This window comes from Pezoporus flaviventris, unplaced genomic scaffold, assembly GCF_033815535.1.
Source record: "Pezoporus flaviventris isolate CSIRO_AGI_PZ_B2104156 unplaced genomic scaffold, CSIRO_AGI_Pfla_v1 ptg000013l, whole genome shotgun sequence".
Taxonomy (NCBI): Eukaryota; Metazoa; Chordata; class Aves; order Psittaciformes; family Psittacidae; genus Pezoporus; species Pezoporus flaviventris.
Window position 1 is genome coordinate 24,646,889 of NW_026892561.1, and position 17,989 is coordinate 24,664,877.

General features: G+C 61.6%; 1 protein-coding gene across 3 annotated transcripts; it reads right to left on the reverse strand.

Moving 5' to 3' along the window:
• Positions 1 to 38: 38 nt before the first annotated feature.
• On the reverse strand, positions 39 to 16,474 carry SLC12A9 (solute carrier family 12 member 9). Of its 3 annotated transcripts, XM_061452294.1 has the most exons (14): positions 16,280 to 16,474; positions 13,902 to 14,036; positions 13,592 to 13,729; positions 13,075 to 13,374; positions 12,743 to 12,850; positions 12,518 to 12,629; positions 12,268 to 12,425; positions 11,921 to 12,003; positions 11,658 to 11,782; positions 10,132 to 10,324; positions 9,767 to 9,941; positions 8,784 to 8,930; positions 7,534 to 8,342; positions 39 to 140 (listed from the first exon to the last, which is right to left on the reverse strand). In XM_061452294.1, the coding sequence occupies exons 1-14, from the start codon at positions 16,461 to 16,463 to the stop codon at positions 39 to 41; spliced, it is 2,769 nt and encodes a 922-aa protein (XP_061308278.1). In that variant the 5' UTR covers positions 16,464 to 16,474. The 3 variants fall into 3 exon arrangements, with proteins under 3 accessions (XP_061308278.1, XP_061308276.1, XP_061308277.1); XM_061452292.1 differs by lacking the exon at positions 39 to 140 and having other exon boundaries at positions 6,121 to 8,342; XM_061452293.1 differs by lacking the exons at positions 39 to 140; positions 13,075 to 13,374 and having other exon boundaries at positions 6,121 to 8,342.
• Between the last annotated feature and the right edge of the window lie 1,515 nt (positions 16,475 to 17,989).

A 17,989-nucleotide genomic window follows, 5' to 3' on the forward strand; every position in this document is an offset into this window, starting at 1 on the left:
GGATGGAGCTTCCCTCAGGCACCGTGACTGCAGGGGTCTCAGGGCAGGAGGTGGGCAGGTTCAGGCACCCCACGGCTCATGCTGGAGCCATGCCCACTATTGGGAGGTGGTGGAGGGTGGCTGGGTGAGTCAGGAAGCTCCTGGAAAAGGTAGAGGAGGTGGTTGAGGATGGGTTTGGGAGGAGCAAAGCCGGGGGGTTGCTTCTTGCCGTCATCACTGCCTGTGTTGCTATCCCTGCCTGTGTGCCCTGCTGGTGGCACTGGGGCTGGCTCCAGTGCCAGGAGCTGGGTGGCAGCTCTACCCCATAGCTGTCCTCTCTTCCAGACCCTCTGGTCACAGGGCAGGGTCCTGTCTGCACAATCCCAGGTAGATTTCATCGCCTGGCACAGCTCCATCCCATACACCCGACACCCACTCAGGACACCAGGGAGAGCACCACACCAGTTGGATACCCAGGGTGATCCAGTGAGTCCACCCTCACACTGCACCATGAGAGCCCTTCCTGGCACTGGGGGGAGATGAAGTCTGCCAGTCCCTCTGGGAGGGGTAGGAGAGGGGTGAGCAACTTAGAAAGAGGTGCTTTGGGAAAATCTGGGGGGAAGGCATTGGGTTGGGGTGCTGTGGGTTGGGTCGGGTTGTGTGGCCCTGCATTGGATTGCATCAAGTTGCACCATGGAGCACAGTGTTGCATTGTGTTGGGTTGGGTCGTGGTGTGCCGTGTTGCATTGCGTTGTGTCAAATTGTGGTGTGGTGCATGACGTGTGAGCAAAGTTAATTCCACTCTGGGGGGAGCCTTGGACCCCATGGACATCTCACAGCATTTTCATCCCCACCACCACCCCTTTCTGCTGGTTGGTGCCCAATGGGCAGGGGTGTCTGGCAGGGGTGCCATGTCGGGGACAAAGGGGTCTGTCTGCTTGCCCATAGAAAAGGAGGGTGGGGGCATAGATGGATTATGGGGGGTCTTCAAATATAGTCCCCAAGCCTTGCTCGGTGCAGGATGGCATCTGGATTTGCAGGTGGGAGAGAACAGGCTGAGGACAAAATTGTCACTCGGCAGGTGGCCGGTTTTCCCGCGGGCAGCCCCCGAAGCCCCTGCTGCCTCCGCAACTCGGGCAAAGTTGTGCCCCGGCGCCACAGCACGATGGTGCCGGCGCCGGGGAGCTGCTGCCTCCGGAAAGTTTGAGGGGCCGGCAGCAGGCACAGCGCAGCACAGCACGGCGGGGAGGACCGGGGGCTGACCGGGATGCTCGGGGGTTGCTACTCGGAATGTCGCCAGGTATGCTCGTGGGATGCTCGGGGGTGCCTAGCGAATGCTGCCCAGGATTCACGGGGGATGCTGTCCGGGATGCTTGGAGGATGCTACCCGGGATGCTAGGGAGATGCCTGCCGGGGTGCTTGGGGGATGCTCGGAAGGTGCTCGCCGGGATGATGCCTGTGGTGCTCGGGGAGGATGCTCAAGGTTTTGCTAGGGAGATGCTCTCGTGGTGCTCGCCGGCAGGCTCGGCGAGTGCTCCCCGGGCTGCTCGAGAGGTGCTCACCGAGGTGCTCGGGGGATGCCCAGGGGATGCTCCCCGGGATGCTGCCCGCGATGTCCGCGGGTGCTCGGGGGTCGCTCACCGCTTGCTCACAGAGACACTTGGGGGATGCTCCCGGGATGCTCGGGGACGCTGCCCGGGATGCTAGGGGGATGCTCGGGGGGTGCTTACCGGCTTGTTCAGGGGATGTCGGCAGGCTGGCCGGGGCTGCTGGCGGGGCGACTCGGCGTTGCCCGCCCGGCTGCACTCCCCCGCGCTCCGCTCTGCTCCGAGCCCCGCTCCTCTCCGCGCCCCGCGCCGCTGCTGGCGGAGCGGCGGGGCCGGAGGGAGGCAGTGGGGCGGGGAGGGGGTGGTGTCTCCAGCCCGGCTCTCCCGCAGGCCAGGCTCCATTAACGAGATTATTATGCAAATAGAGCAGCCTTGTGCCACCCGCCAGCCTTACCTCATCCCCGCCGGCGGGGAGGAAAGGCAGGGGGGTCCCCGGCTCCCCCGCCGCGGGGGCTAGCACAGGGCTGGCAGTGCCAATCCACCTGGCAACCCTGTCCGGGGACCACTCTGCAACGACCCGGCAGCCCGACACCCTGGGGGAGCTCGGGTGGGCACGGCCGGTGGCCTGTGCCAGGAGCATCCCGGCGGCTCAGCAGCCCCCACCGTGCCCGGGCACCCTGGGGGGGGGCAGTCCCATCCTGCCAGGGTGGAGGCAAGGGAAAAGGGCTGTGGGTGGGTAGGAGATGAAACCTGGGAGTCCACAGGTGAGAAGGTGTGCATGGGGGTGGCACAAGGTAGCATGGGGAGGGGGCCATGCACTCACACACACATACGCACACACACGAGAAGGTCTGGGAATATTAAACTGCATTGCAGATAAATCCCCAACATAAATATCGTGAGCTGCTCTGCCACGGGGGGGCCCAGCAAGGAGATTTGTAGCCCAGCAATTCCCACTGCTCACGGCGGCCACATACCCCAGCCCCACAGAGCCATCCTGCCTGACAGACTCTGGGGTGCCCTGCCACACTCTGGGGTGCCCTGCCACCCTCACTCCTCATGCCTGCACAGCTTTGGGAGCTTGGGGGGGCAGCCCTAGGACGTCCTGGGTGCTGGAGTGAGAGCCCCAGGCAGCACACACTGGGTGCTGTGCTACACATGGTGTTAAGAGCCCTGTTTGGCACAGGATGGGTGGCTTGAATGGTGTGGGACCCACTGTCTTGTCCCTTGGGCTGGTCCCAAGCACAACCCTCACTGCCTGGGCAACTGAGGCTGCACTCTTCTGTGCTGGGGTGCAGGACACAGCCTGGGCAAGTTGTCTACAGCAGCATTGAGACAGGCAACATCACATGCACAGGTAGTGGCACGCATGTAGACCACATGTACACCAACATGACCAGTACAGACACACATGTTGTGCCTCACACACAGAGGCTCAAACACGCACTGCTATCCAGCTCCTATTACAGGCACATGTACTCTGGCACACCCATGCATGCTCACACACACATACTTGGGTGTTGCAGCAAAGTTTTCCTGTGGTGCACACCAGGGCACAAGGGCTCTGTGAATCGCACCAGACATTCCCAGCTTGGGCACCCAAATCAGCCCAGCTCTAGTGGGGTGCAAGGACACCTGGACCCAGGCTGATTGGCGGGTGGGCACGACTTGCCCAACACTGCTGCTCACTGGGGAGCTGGCTGGAGGGTGTCACACACTGGCCACCCTGCACCTGTGCTTACACAACTCCAAGAACTGCTTGGCATCTTGGTGGGAGCATGATGGATGCACACAGGAGAGGAGGGGCTGGCATTATGAATAGCCCTTGGTATTGCTCCAACAGGGCTATAAAAATTAAAGGCGTGTGGATATAAAATAATGGATAAATCTGAGCTGGCCGCAGAGTGCTGCAGCATCCCACAGGATTTGGGATCTCAACAAGCCAGGGTACGGCAGGTGTGGGATGGGCATTTATGTGTAGACATCAGGCAATGACAGCATCCGTTTCCAGATGCCAGCTCCCCCCAAAAATCTCCACTGAGTACCCTGAGAGGGTGCGTGAGCGGTGCCAACCTGTGGAGCTGGCACTGGGAATCACGCAGCTGCTCCTGAAGCTAGGATGGAAGGTGACGAGGTTGTGCATTTACAGACATGGCTGAGGGAATAGGGCACTTGCTCCGCATGCCCACAAGCACTGCCCAGCACCCCCAGCAGGTAAGATCTGTGCCACAGTGCCAATACACCCAGGGATCACAGAACTCGTGTAACCCTGGGGTCCTGCCCACCCTGCTACTCGTGACTCCAACTCTGAGCAGGGCCCAGAGTAGAACCCACCTCACCAGCCCCACTCAACCCTGCCAGCCCCGCAGGCCACCCCCCCCCAGCATCCTCATTTTCCCCGAGATTAGCCGCGGCGCGGGAGCCTCCGCGCACCGCCAGCAGGTGACAAATAAGATTTTTCCACTCTCCCGAGCACCCGGCATGAGTCTGTCATTGAAAATGCAAAGCAGCGAGGTGCCAACCTCTGCCGCCCACCTTCACCTCTGCCAGCCCCTCGATGCTGAGCACCCATAAAGCTGAATCCCCCAGCACCTCCACTTGACCCCCCCACTACACCCACTGCTCCCCCTTGGGAGTGCTTGGGTGCTGGGCATAGTGGCCTCATGCCCATGGATCAGGTTCCTGGGAGGTTTCATAGACGGGTGCTAGTCTGGGTGTGTCAACCTGGGCAGAGAGCATGGCCTTGCAGTGTCCTTTGGGTGCACCCACATGCTCTGCAGTGTGGGTAGGAGAGTGGGGTACAGGGGCACATGGGGGTCCCTGCCATGCTAGGTGCATGCATGCCTCCAGGGCCTGCCTGCCTCCGGGAAGGATGCCAGGTTCTGGGATGGGCACACGGTAGGCTCACCCCAGGGGTAGGGGATGAGGGATTGTCCCTTGTAGGAAACACTTAGCCCAAGCATTGCCCTGCAAACCCCACCCCAAAGGACCCCCATCCTGAGCACCCAGGGGGTGAAGAAGGAGAGCACTCCATCCCACAGCTTGGCAAATCCACCCAGAAACCACAACCCTCACCCACCAACCCAACCCTCCCAAACCCCTCAGTCCCCCCTCAGCTCCAACCCTGACATCCCATTGCCCACCCCGCTCAGAACCAGGACCCTCCCCAGCAGCCCCCAGCCCTGCTCCCCCCTGCCGCCGCTGCGTCTCCCCTCTGCTATTGTCAGAGGGTTGCCTCTGCCTGTGTCTGCGAAATTAATTCGAAGGTGGAGAGGGAGAATTATGTAAAGTGTGGTTATTCTGGAGCGGCGGGGGAAGCGCGGCTGATGGCAAAGTGCCTTTTTGTGTGTTTAATATGCATTTTTTTCCAGCGGTGCATTTTCAGGCGGGTAATTTGCTGTCTTTTCAGACCTCGATCAGTATCATTTCTCCGGCAATGACAGCTTTTATTTGCACTGAAATGAATGCTGCGAAATTTCCAAGAAATAGTCGAGGCCCTGCTGGCTGCCCACCCCCACGGGGCCGGGGCACGGGCACCCACCAGCCTGCCCCCCACAGTCCCACTCGGTGGCAGTGCCTTGGGGCGCTGGGCACACACGTGTGCCAGTTTGCATAGCCTGTGCTCACAGGTGTGTGCTCTCCCCCGGCTCCCCTCACCTTCCAGCCTGTGTGCGGATCAGAGCATCATGCCTAGGGGTGGATACATACACACCCAAATGCATGTGCACGTATAGCCACCCCTTGTGCCCATGCACACACCCCCTTTTGTACGCCTATAGCCCTCAGCATGGCACGTGCTCCTTTAACAGGTACACACACATGCACCCCACAGACACATGCCCCTCCTTGTGTGCTGACAGGGCCCACCCCCCATTTTGTACACCCTCCAGACCTCAGCATAGCATCACTGAGCCACGGCACCCAGGTACCAGGAGGTTTTGGAGGTCACACACACACTGCTCCCTCTTATCCCCAGTACAGCCTAGTCCTTGGGGAAACTGAGGCACAGGGAGGCAGGCACAGATGGGTGTTCTCCCCGCAGCCCATCACCTCCCCAAGCACCCACAGCAATGGGTGGGAGCCTGGAGCAGCCGCAGGGTTTGTGTCTCTGTTTGCCTGCGTGTCTGTCGGGAGGAAGAAACGTCGTTTGCGTAGGTGTGCGCTGTGTGGGTGTTCCGCGCTGGAGCTGCTGTGCCAGAGCTGTTGTGCTGGCGTGTGATGCTGCCTTTTCCGGTCAGGCACATCTGGGTATGCATGCACCTGTGTCAGACCCTGCCCAAGCCCCAGTGTGTGCGACAGCGTGTCTGCAGGGGTGGCATGCGCATGTATGTCCATGCCATGCTGTCTGTGCTCCCCATGTATGCCCAGGCACAGGAGGCTCAGGGGTGATGAATGGTGTTGGGGGGTGCCCATGCACGTGCAATGCTGCACCCTACTATAATACTGTTGGGGGGCTGTATACTCCCAGCCTCAGGTCCCATACACCCCCAGCTGCAGGTTGCCAGCTGTGGTGGAGCTGGTGCCTGGCACAGCCAAGGTTAACTCTGCTAGAGCCCGCCGGCACAGTGTGGGGAAGCTTTAATTTAATGAAGTGTGAGGCTTTTTATGGGCTTTTAATTACGTGGTGATAATTAACATTATAGGCCGTCGGGTCCCGCTGGTGCCCAGCTGCCCTGTGCCAGCTCCCGCCTGCTTGTAAATAAGCCCTGCAGGCTATGTGGTGCCCAACCCGGGGCACTCACCTCCTGCTGGGGGGAGCAAAGCCAGCTCTAGTCCCCTGGCCACCCACTGAGGTGGGGACTTGGGCACAAACCTGAGCACAACCCACTGCAAAACGTGCAGAGCAAACCTCCCACCACCACCCAGCAGCACCCAGCCACCTGCATTTTTCCCAGCCCTCCAGCTGAGCAGAGTTGCCAGGTGGCAGCGCCAGGCTTGGTGAGAGCTGGCACAGGCAGCCCCACCACTGGAGGCCAGCCTGGCCAAGAGCAGCCCCCCCTGTGCTGGGGGGTAATAGGAAGCAATCCATCAGGCAGTGCACAGGCGCGCTGCCCGCCTGCCAAGCGCCCGATGGATTTATTGTCCCGTACCCAGGCAATTTCCTGTCCTCCTCTAATCAATAAGAGGGGGGGCAGGCAGAAAGGGCAGCTTCCCTGTGCAGGTCATGATGGGTGTGGGGAAACGGCAATGCCCCATGAAACAGGTCACAGAACAAGGCTAGGGGATGCAGGGCTCAGATGAGGCTCCCTCCTGGACAATCTTTTTCTCCCTCATTGCCAGGACCAGGAGTTCAGACCCCTTGAGGGGGGCTCTACATATTGAAACACCTGGGTCCCCCCCACCCAGCAGCACAGGGGATGCCGAGCAAGATATGGGGTGCCATACTTCATAGCCATTAGGGCCAGCACCCAGCTGCTCCCCCTGCTTCCCAGCTGCACACAGGGAATCCAGGCATGCGGGCTCCCCTCCCCCACCCCTTTCCATTTAATTTTTCCTAATGAAAGGCAGGGAGGATGGCGAGGAGCTGGGGCACCAAGGTCGAGGCTGCCTTTAATCAATCCCCACTGCTGGCTGAGTGCCTGGAGGAGCTGGCGGAGGAGAGGCTGGGGGTTGCAGGAGTGGGGAAGCATGGGGAAGGAGGTACATGATATGAGCAAGGAGCTCCCAGCAAACTGGGGCACCCAGTGCTTGGCACCCCCTGGGACCCCACTATCGCCCACCACCACCCCAAAGAAAAGGCACCGTGAATGCACCGCGCTGCCTGGCCGGCGTCAGGGCTGTGCCTGGATTCCGCCAGGGCAGCTTTCATCCTCTGTAGGAGACACCCCCAAAAAATAACCCACCCCCAGCATGAGGCACAGAGCCCCCTGCCCACCATGGTGGGGGTACTGGGGCTGGGGACAGCCCTGGGCTCAGGCTGCTAAAGGCACTGGGCAAAGGAGGGTGAAGAGAGCTGGGGGGGGACCTGGGAGGTGATCTAGAGCTGGGTACTGGTGACGGCACTCACCCCATGCACCAGCACTGTGGGGCCCAGCCCACGGGTGAGCAGCTCCAGCTGGTGCAGGTACAGTGGGTAGAGGCTGGTGTCGGCGGGTGGCCGTGGCAGGTAGAGGAAGCGCACGACCGGCGCGGGGCTTTGCTCCAGGATGAGTTTGTTGGCAGCACACACATACTCATCTGACACTTGGGTGGTGTTGGCTGGGAAGTTCATGGTCTCTTCCTCCTCCTCCTCTGTCGCCCCGGCAGGCCCTCCCGGGGGTCCCCGGCAGGTTTGCCAGTGCAGGCGGGTGACAGCATCCCAGGGCACCAGCTGGATCTGGGCCTGGATGCGCAAGTCCTTGAGGAGCTGGCGCAGCTTCTCCTCCTGGGCATGGGGCATGGTACCCGCCTCCACACAGAGGAAGAGGCGGAGGCGCGCGCGCCGCCAGGCCCGCGCCATGTTGAGGACGCAGGCCATCTGCAGCAGGAACAGGCTGCAGGTGTCGGCATAGCGGGCACTGTCAGGCCGCAGCAGGTTGACGGGCCACACGTGGATGGCAGGTGAGGGACTGGCAGCCCGGCGCAGCTCCTGGGCCTTGTCCAGGCTCTCCAGCTGCCGGGCCAGCAGGACATTGCGAAGCATCTTCAGGGCATCAGCCACGATGCCCACGTACTCCCGGGCTGAGAGCAGCTTGGGAGCAGCAGGTGCCCGCAGTGGGGGGAAGCCCAGGGGGATCTCCTCACGGGTGCTGGTGAAGGCAGGGTGCTGGGTTAGACCGTCCTGCGGTGCTGCATCATCATAGAAGCCCAGCACCAAGGTGTTGGGGCGCATCCCACCTACCAGAAAGACCACATTGTCCTGGCTGAGCAGAGGCATTGCGGGTACCCATGAGCTGCAGCTTGGCTTTGACATTGCTCACCCTGGTGATTCCAGACCCCTCAGGATCACATGCACAGATACCTCCAAGCCCCAGCTTAGCTTTGGCGTTACCCACATATCTCCTCTCCAAGCTCCAACCTGGCTTTGGCACTGCTCCCACTGGGTGCTTCCAACCCCCCTGCCATTGCCCATCCACATGTCTTCAAGCCTCTCAACATTGCCAACACAGATGTCTCCAATACCCAACTTCACCTCAGCATTGCTCACCTCTGATGCCTTCAAGACCCAACTTGGATTTGGCATTGCATGTCCAAGTGCCTCCAAACCCCTTGGCATTCATCACCCTGCAGGGGCAGCAAGGTGGACCCTCACCCATACCCAGCCCAGGTGCCACTCACCAAGGCCAGAGGTGAAGAGGAGCTGCCGGACACCGTGCCGCACCGAGGGTGCAAGGGTGAGGCTGACAAAGGCCTTGACATTCAGCTTGTCCACCAAGGTCAGCCATGAGTCCTGCTGGGGCTGCAGTGGGTCTGAAGGCAGCATGTCTGGGTGGGAAGCAAGAACAGCATCAGGGGTAGGGTACCCCTCTGGGGCCAGGTACCCCTCGGGCACCCCGCAGCACTCCCCCTGCAAAACCAGTGGTAACCTCTGTGCCCATCCCAGCATGCACAAGATGGGGAGGGTGGAAGCAGGTGCTTCCAGCCAGAGAGATGAAATTATACGTAAATATATAGAAAATACCCAGGCAGTCCCATCCCTCCTCCCCAATTTCAGGCCATTAATCACCATGGCAACAGCGGCAGGGAGGGGAGCAGAGCCCATGCATCAGCTGGGGCAAGGATGGGGACAGCCATGGCGTGTGCCAGGGAGTACATGTGTGCAAAACAACACACACCAGGATGCAAACATGCCTGAAACACGTGGACACACAGTGGCGGGCATGAGGCGAGGATGGACACAGGCATATACATGCATAAAGCTGTGCCATCTGTACCCACATGCATGCAGGCATTGACCTGCGTCAAAGGACCATGCTGCACAGGAGCCCAGAGGAGCCTGGGTGGGATGTGCCACATGTGCATACCAGCCCTGACGCACGCAGGAGCCCCATGTAGGGATGGATACTTGAGCACAAACATGCACAAGCTTGTGGCACGCATTTACAAGCACACACTGTGCACAGGAGCCAGGGGACAGACACAATCTACTTACATCTCCCACACCAAGCCAAGCCCAAAGTGCAACACCTTTGCCCAAAATGCAGACATTCCCTTTGCTATGCCCAGCCTGCCCCCTCAGTCATCCCAAGGACTCCAAGAGCCCCCTGGCACCACAGCAAGGGACAGAGGCCACCAGTGCTAGGGACAGTGAAAACCCTCACCCAAGTCCTGCAGCTCGACATGGCCCAGGACATAAAGGCCACTCTTCTTGAGGTCATTAACAAAGTCAATGAGCCGGGCACTGCCACGTGGGTTCTGCACCATCAGCAGCATCTGTGGGCGCCAGAACTTGACGTGGTCCTTCCGCACATCCAGCATCAGCAGGTACTTCCGCACCTGGATAAAGGAAGGGAGGGCAGCAGGTAAGGAAACCTCCTTCTTTCAATGAACCACCCCATGGGAATGCCAGCCCCAAGAACACACTGCCCAGGACAGAGCTGTCACGGTGACACCAGCTTGTGGTCACCAGCTCTCCACTCCATTAGGATCCCAGTGTGGAGGAGCTGGAGTTGAGGACAGAGCTCACCTGGTGGAAGATGAGGGCCTGGCTGATGTAGCCCCATGTGCTGCTGGGCGAGAGGTAGTGGAGTGCAAGGAGAAGCAGGAGGAGAAAGCCCAGGCTTGCTGAGGCTGACACAGGGCTGATGATGAACATCATGACACAGCAGCCCGCAATGCCCAGCAGGCACGTGTGCCAGGTGAAGTACCGGAAGGTGGGCCTGGAGCAGGGAGAAGGGGACACCTGCTATCATATGGTTCCCATGCTGCCTGCAGGGCAGGCACAGCATGGGCGACTATGCCAAGATGCCACACCAGCTAATCCAGTGAACCCCTCTGTGCCAGCCCAGTGCATGTCAGGCATCCCAGATGCCTGCACAAGAGGGCACAGAAGGAAATAGTACCTCCTAGGGCACTAGGCAGCCCCTTGCTGCTAGCCCATGGCAAACAGGGCTAACACTGGTTACAGGGCTGGTGCTGCCCTGGCACACCCAGGGGACCAGCCAGTGTTGGGCAGTGTGCAGCAATGCCAGTGGTTGCGGTGTCTGCTCAGCCTGGCACAATGAGGAGGAGGTGGAGAAGCAAGAAGCTGTTATTTTCTCTAATTGTTGTTTTCCCTGAAAGCTAATTAAAATCCTTTTCCGCTGCGCTTGATGGAGACCTCGGGGCAGGGGGGGCACCACACATTGGGTGGGTGATGGGACTGTTCCCACCTACCCCACGAGCCTTCCTTCAGGCACCAATCCTGCTCCATTCATGCCCAGCAGCTATGGGGGGCAAGTCCCAGCCCCTCAGCGTGGCACAGATACCAGCCCTCCCTTGGGAAGGGGGCACTCTGGGGGACCCCAGGCAGTGCCACCCAGCCATGTTTGGGCACTGCCTCTGTAACACCTGCAGGACTCCCCCTGCTTTGGAGTCACAACACCTTGCACTGAGGGCAGTGGCATCACACAGGAGTGAGATGAGGCTCCCCCCCCCCCCCCCCCCCCCCCCCCTCCCAGAGTTGGGCAGCCCTGCCAGGCCAGCCCTCCACGAGAGTACCCAGCATTCTGCACCCCAGGCTGGGGCTGCCCACAATCCTCCTTCATAGTTCTCCTTCCTGGAAGATATTTTGTCCTCCCCCCACCCAGGATCCCCCTCCTTCCTCCCTCCTTCTCCCTTAGTTTAATTAGCACTAATGGAAAGTGGGCTCCATCACCACTTGGCAAACTGCCCAGGGGATGCCGGGCAGGCATAGGCTATAACTTACCTCAGACAGCCTATGGGGAGGGGGCGGGTGGTACCCAGTGGAGTTGGATTTATCTGTACCCACTCAGCAAAGCAGTGCCAGTGCATGAGACTATGCCAAGCCAGTGCCATGAGGGGACCTGTCTCCTTCTTCCTCCCCAGGGATGGGGGTCTTCCTGCCCCCTTGAATGCCCAAGAGAGGGGTACTCAGCATCTTTCCTGACAGAGGGGCAGCAGGCACAGGGACAGCAGAAGCACAGATGGATGGATGAATGGGTGACTATCCAGCATATTGGCACAGCCTCCCTCCCTTGTGCCAGTGGGTACCTGAAGTTGGGGGCCGATGCCCACTCAAGTGCCAGGCAGGCCAGGTTGATGGTGGCATAAACCAGGAGGAAGAAGGTGGTTACAACCCCTGCAATAGTGTTGAGTTTCCCAGAGAAGAGCACCAGCTGCAGAGAGCACAGGAGGAGGCACAGGGTGAATGCATCCCCCAGGATGGCATGTGCCAAGCTCCACAATGCCCAGCCCAAGTGCCAAACCACCTTCATCCAGCAAGGCTGGGAAAGGAGAATCACTAGCAAACTCACCTGCACCACCAGCCAGGAGAGGATCACGGCCATCACTGGGTTCCCATTAGCAGAGGTCTTCTTGGCCAGCACTAGCGCCCGGCCTGCAGGCAGAGGAGGGAGGTTGGGCTGGGGCACACCAGTGGGCACCAACAGGCTCAGCCACCAGCCAGGAGTCCTGTCCCCACCCTGGGTGCTGAGGAGGGGGCAAACACCAGGGCCCGCAGGTGACCCAGCTGGTCACATGCCAATTCCCAAAGTATCACCCCCACACCAGGAAGGGGATACCCTGGTGCCAGGGCTGGCCCCAAGCAGGGACAATCTGCCTGGTGCGCTCTGGCAGGTGCCAACGCACTCCAGGCACTCACCAAAGAGATCATCTCGGGCCAGGGCATAGAGGATGCGGGATGCTCCGATGAGGTTGCTCATGGCTGCAGAGAGGGTGGCAGCGTAGATACCCACGGTTACCAGGGGCGGGAAGATACTGATGTCACGCAAGAAGCCATAGTCTTTCTGCAGGAGGATCCTGGAGAGGGACATGGACACACTGGCACGTGCTTTGGCTCAGGCCACCGTGCCTGGCACTAATGGCCCTGGCAAGGGGACAGGTGGCCATACCTGTTGCAGGTGGCACACATGAGGAAAGCCAGCAGATTGTAGACGAGGTAGGTGAAAAGCACAGCGGAAATAGTGCCCCGTGGGATGGAGTAGCTTGGGCGCTTCAGGTCCCCTGTGGGCAGGAGCAAGCAGTATTAGTACCCACTAGCACAGCACCCGCCTTGCTCTCCTCCACCCTCAGCTCCTGCTCCCACCGCCACCCAGCCCAGCACCCCCTGCCCATACCTGACATGTTGGAGCCTGCCATGATGCCAGTGCAGCCATTGAACATCACCGCAAAGACAGAGCTGAAGCTCATCCTCTGCCCGGTGGTGTAGTCTACCTCGTACCCACCTGCAGAACACACGGATGCAAGCTGTGATGGGCTGTCCAGGACAGCACAGCCCTACCATATACCCTCTCCTCAATGTCCCCATACATAAACCATAGGAAAACCTACCCTATGGCATCTACTTTGTGCCCACAAGCTCCCCCCACCCTCCAGCAAGCCCCTTCAGATGTGAAGATGCCAGTGTCATAGTGGGTCCAGCATGCAGGGGGGGGGAGCCTCTCCTCACCCCCCAGGTTGTCTTGCAGGGTGGCAAGGGAGAACCCAGTGAAGTTGCCGTTCTCAGTCTTAGAGCCGTTGAGGTAGGGCAGGTGGATTGGTACTCCGAGAGGCCGCGTTGCAAAGAAGCTGACAAGGATGGTGCCCAGGACACCCGCAACAATGAGAAAGATGAGGAAGGTGGCCTTGGCGTAGATGGAGGCACCCACAAGGCACACAAGGAGGCAAAGGGCCAGCAGCACGGTACCATAGAGCAGCTCATACCAGTAGCTCTGGGGCAGGACATGGATGCCAGTGCCTACTTTTTGCCCTGGGGAGAGACAAGCCAGGATCAGTGAGGCTTGGAGGGGGTATCACTGGAGCAAATAGCATCACTGCTGTGCCAGGCTTGACAGGCACTAACCAGAGGGCTGGGTAAGCTGTGCTGGCTACACCAGTCATAGTGCTTGGCATGCCTGGCAGGGCACTAGGGCTGCTTGGGTAAAGGACACCCTCTGTCCCCTGCCACCACACATGAGGGTACTTACCAAGTGGGATTCCAAAGCTGTCCACCAGTGCCTCCACCAGCCCCAACACATAGAGGGCACTGCCACACACGTTGGCCAGGAAAAACATGATCCCGATGCTGCCCCCAAACTCTGGGCCCAGGGCACGGCTGATCATATCTTGCTTGAGTCAAGGGAAGATGTCAGCAGCCCAAACCACCAGTGGGGGCTCCCACTCCTCCCTCCCAGGACAAGGAGGTCCCAGCCCCAGTGTGGCACCCCAAGGCCGCTGAGTGGTCACACAATTATGGCACACATTCTCTGCCCCAGCAGCAACCGCAGCAAAGGATACAGTAGGCTCCTCCGGCATCCAGAGCCCCGTTGGTGGCAATGGCACACACAGACAGCACTGTCATACCGATGATGAAGTATGCCACTGCGAACATGGCCAGGGCTTGGTATAACCCAGCATGGCCCACCACGAACCCTGCCAATGATAGGGAGAGGCAAATGAGCCCTTTAGCTGGGTATGGACCACTGCTAGGACAGGGTCCTGCAGATAGCCAGAGCTCACTCCACTGAGGCAGACAGGCTGCTCCCATCCTTGTGCCCACAACTCCCCCCAGACATGCCACTTCCTTCCCTGCCAGGATGGGTATATCTCCACCCAGCTGGTGCTCTCACTTCAGGACATCTCCACCCTCCTCCCATGCCAGGATCAGGCCCAGGAGTGCCCTGGGCGTGGGCAGCTCAGAGGGGCACAATCAAAAAGCAAACAGGGCAGGGGAGGTCTACTGTCCACCTGGCCCCAGGGCACTGCTGGGGGTGCCGGGACCCCCATGCCCTGCTGCCACCCTCAGCGGGTAGGAGGTGCCTTACATCCCAGCTCGGGCACCAGGAGCTGATGGACACTCCACCGGGTTCGTGTTGCCGTCCTGCCTGCCTGCTACAAAGCAGGAAGCAGAACAGCCTCGGGGCATCCCCGTCATACAGTGCAACTCCTCCCCCCCCCCCCCCCCCCGCGGTGTGTGTGCCCCCGGGGATGGGGCACCCAGAGCCCCCGCGGCCCTGCCGGGGTGACGGGAGGCGAGCGCAGCCGGCGGCGCTGCGGGCAGGAAGAGGCGGCCCGCGGCTGCAGGGAGATGCCCTATCTCAGCCACAAGCCAGGCCGCAGCCATGCCCGCAGGGAGGCGAGGGGGGTGCCGCGGCACGGGCACTGCAAGGAGCCCTCAGGGAGACAGGGTGCGTTTGGAGGCACACTCTGTGACCCCCCAGAGGGCTGGAGGGTGCCCGAGCGCCAAAAGCGGGACAGCAGACGGGGAGGAGAGGGAGAGGGCGCGGAGGAAGTAAAAGGGTGTCCCGAAAGAAAGCAGTGCTGAGGTAAGCAGGAGGAGCTGCTCGCCATGGAGATCCGGGGGATGTCTGAGGCATGGGGAAGCAAGACGCTGTGGGGGAACCACGGACCCCCCACGGTGGGACAGTTCCTCTTCCTGGCAACTCCCCTCCCCCTCCTCCCTACACTTCCCTTCCGGCTCCTCGGCCGCCCGGAATAATGCACCCCAGGGAGGGGGGTCCCGGCACCCCCTGCAGGGCAGGGAGGTCAGGGCCTGTGCGAGGACCCCAGCAGGGGAGCCGAAATGGGGTGAGTGATGGCAGGGGAGAGCTGTGCTCACAGCCCGCATCAAAGTGGGTCCCCCAGGCAGGGGAAGGGGCTCAAGGGCCCCCCAGGCATGCAGCCACCTTCCACCCTTGGGCTCTCTGTGGGCAGAAAGTGAAAGAGGAAAAGCCTTCCCTGTTCCCAGATGCTGCCTGCCCTAGGCCTCTTTCTGCCCCAGAACAGGCTGGGGCATCTCCCCCCTCCTAGGACCCCCCAGAAGTCTGCCACCTCCTCGAGCTCATGCCCACCCTACCCCCTAGCTCTTCCAGATTGCCCAGTAACAGACTCACAACCTAAAGTGGGAGCAGACTGGGATCAAATCCATGCCCTTTGAACAGCACAGAGGAGGGGGCAGCTGGGTGCCCAATGGGAGACACTAGGGTCAAGTCCTGCCCTCGGGACACCATGTAGGATGTGGGAGAGAACTGGGGTGCTGTACTGGAGTGCTGTAGCTCGGCATTGGCTGATGCTTTGAGAGCAGTGGGGTCTCAGCACTGGGTAAGGGGGGACACAAGGGCACCAGAATCTTGTTTAGGGAAGGCACTGGGAAGGCTCAGAAGTCCTGCCCCAGAGACACTAGGGCTCCAGACCAGGGTCCCTTACTGGGGGCACTGAGGTCCCTAACTAGGTTCCCATCCTGCAGGTGCAGCATGAGCCCTGGGGCCCCAGACTGGAGGGGTCAGGAGGAGACACACAGCATCAGGATCCCAGCCTGGGAGAGAACTGAGAGAGCACTTGGACTCCAGAGTGGGGGGCAGGAGAGGGCACTGGGGCTCCAGACTGGAGGGCAGGAGAGGGCACTGGGGCTCCAGGCTGTGGGAGTAGGAGAAGGCACTGGGAGGACACTGGAGTGAACACTGGGACGTCAGATTGAGAGTCTGGGGACAAACGGAGAGGGCAAAAAGAGGATACTGGGACTCCAGACTGTGGGGCTCGTAATGAGCAGGGAGGCTGTGGGAAGGAGAGGAGAGCCCGGGAGGACACGGGGCCCCTGGGGGTACCAGGCAGGGCTGGTGAGTCTCGGGGGACCTCGGGCCGCGGTCGGGAGGGGTCCGGCGGGCGGCGGCACTCACCGAGGCGCAGGAAGAGGACGACGCTGAACATGGAGAGGAGCGTGGGTACCACAACGCCCAGGAAGGTGGGCAGCTTGCGGTGAGCGGGGGCGGCGGCCCGGCCACGCTCCCGGCCCCGCTCCTCCTCGCCCGAGGCGCCGCACAGGCGGTACGTCAGCAGCGCGCTCCGCTCCGAGCTCGCCATGGCCTGGCACGGCCTCGAAACGCACCCGATGCCGGGCCGGCCGCTGCCCCGCCAGCCCCGCCTGCCGACCCGGGCCAGACCCGCCGTGTCCCGCCCCTCTCAGCTGACCACGCCCGTGGCCTCCGGAATAGGCAACGCCTCCGGGCCCGCCCCGTTGGTTAGGCCCCGCCCCCTCTTTGGCCCCGCCGGCAGCCGCCCATCCCTATCACGGCCCCTGGCCCTAGATGTACCCCCATAGTGGTGGCCCACCCCAACACCCCTCGTGACCCCCACCGCTACCCTCCATCCCGAATCCCCCTAACCCCCCGCCCTCCCGTGGTCTTCTCACTCCCGGTAACCGGCATTGACGCGCCCTACCCCTCCCAAAACCGGACCCCGCTCCCCTGAATCGTCACACGCCCCCTGCCCTGACCCTCCAGCAACCAGCACCCCGGCACCGACCTCGGCACCCCCAAGCTGCCCCCGGTCACCACAAGGGACGCCGGTACTGCACCCCTCTCTCTGTGCCCCTTCCCCGCGTCTCCCACCGGTGCTGGTCGGGCTCGGCTGCCCCCGCCAATTACCGGACAAGCGGGGCCCCCGGGAGCACAGTCCCTCCCTCCCCGCAGCCAGGGCTGGGATCTGCCCGGGATCCGGGGTCCCACTACCTCCGCCGCCCGGGGCGGCCGAGCGCCACACCAATTAGGTTAATGGTGTTGGCGCCGGGACCGGGAGGAAGAGGGGGGGGGGGCACGGTGGGGCCAGGGGCGAACCCCACGCCTGCCTTGAGTACCCGCTTGAGTGTCGGCTCCTGTCAGCCGAGCGGTTGGCCCTCCACGGCCCTAGTCCGTGTCACGAGTGGTGGGATCGGGGGGGGCACACCGAGACGGAGTGCGGGAACCGCTCCCGGGGAGCGACCGCCCTGTCCCCCGTCCCCGTCCCTGCCGTGCCCTGTGGAGCGCAGCGTGCTCCCGCGGCCGAGGTGGGAGCCCGGCGGGGCCGGAGCTTTCATCTGCGGCGAGCCTGTCGCCGTGCCAGCCGCGGGCAGCGCAGCGCCTTTGATGTGCCACTGAAGCGGCATTGTGCGCGGCACCGGGGCCGGGGGCCCAGCGGGAGCGCGGCACGGCCGAGCTGCGGGCACGAAGCCGCCCCTGCCCCTAATAGGCACGCGGGTGGTGACACTGGCAACCCCAGTCCCGAAATGGGAATGGGGACACGGCACCTCCTTATGCACTTAGTAGAGACAGAGAGGGAGGAGTGGACACTCCTAAGGAGGAGAGAGACGGGGCTATAGGGCGCCTATCCCCCAGTGGCTGTGGGGACACGGGCACCCCGTGCCTCTAACAGGGACAGAGGTGGGGGAACGGGCACACCCAGCACCCCGAAGAGGAGGTGGGGATGCGGTTGCACCCTGCCCCACCAAAAGAGGTGATGCCATGCCCATGGGCACAGGAGGGTGGCGAGGGTGGGCGTGGGCATTCCAAAAATCTGGGGACAACCACAAGCCGAGCTGTAGGCACGGGTGGGACCCTCCAGCTGGGCGGGCA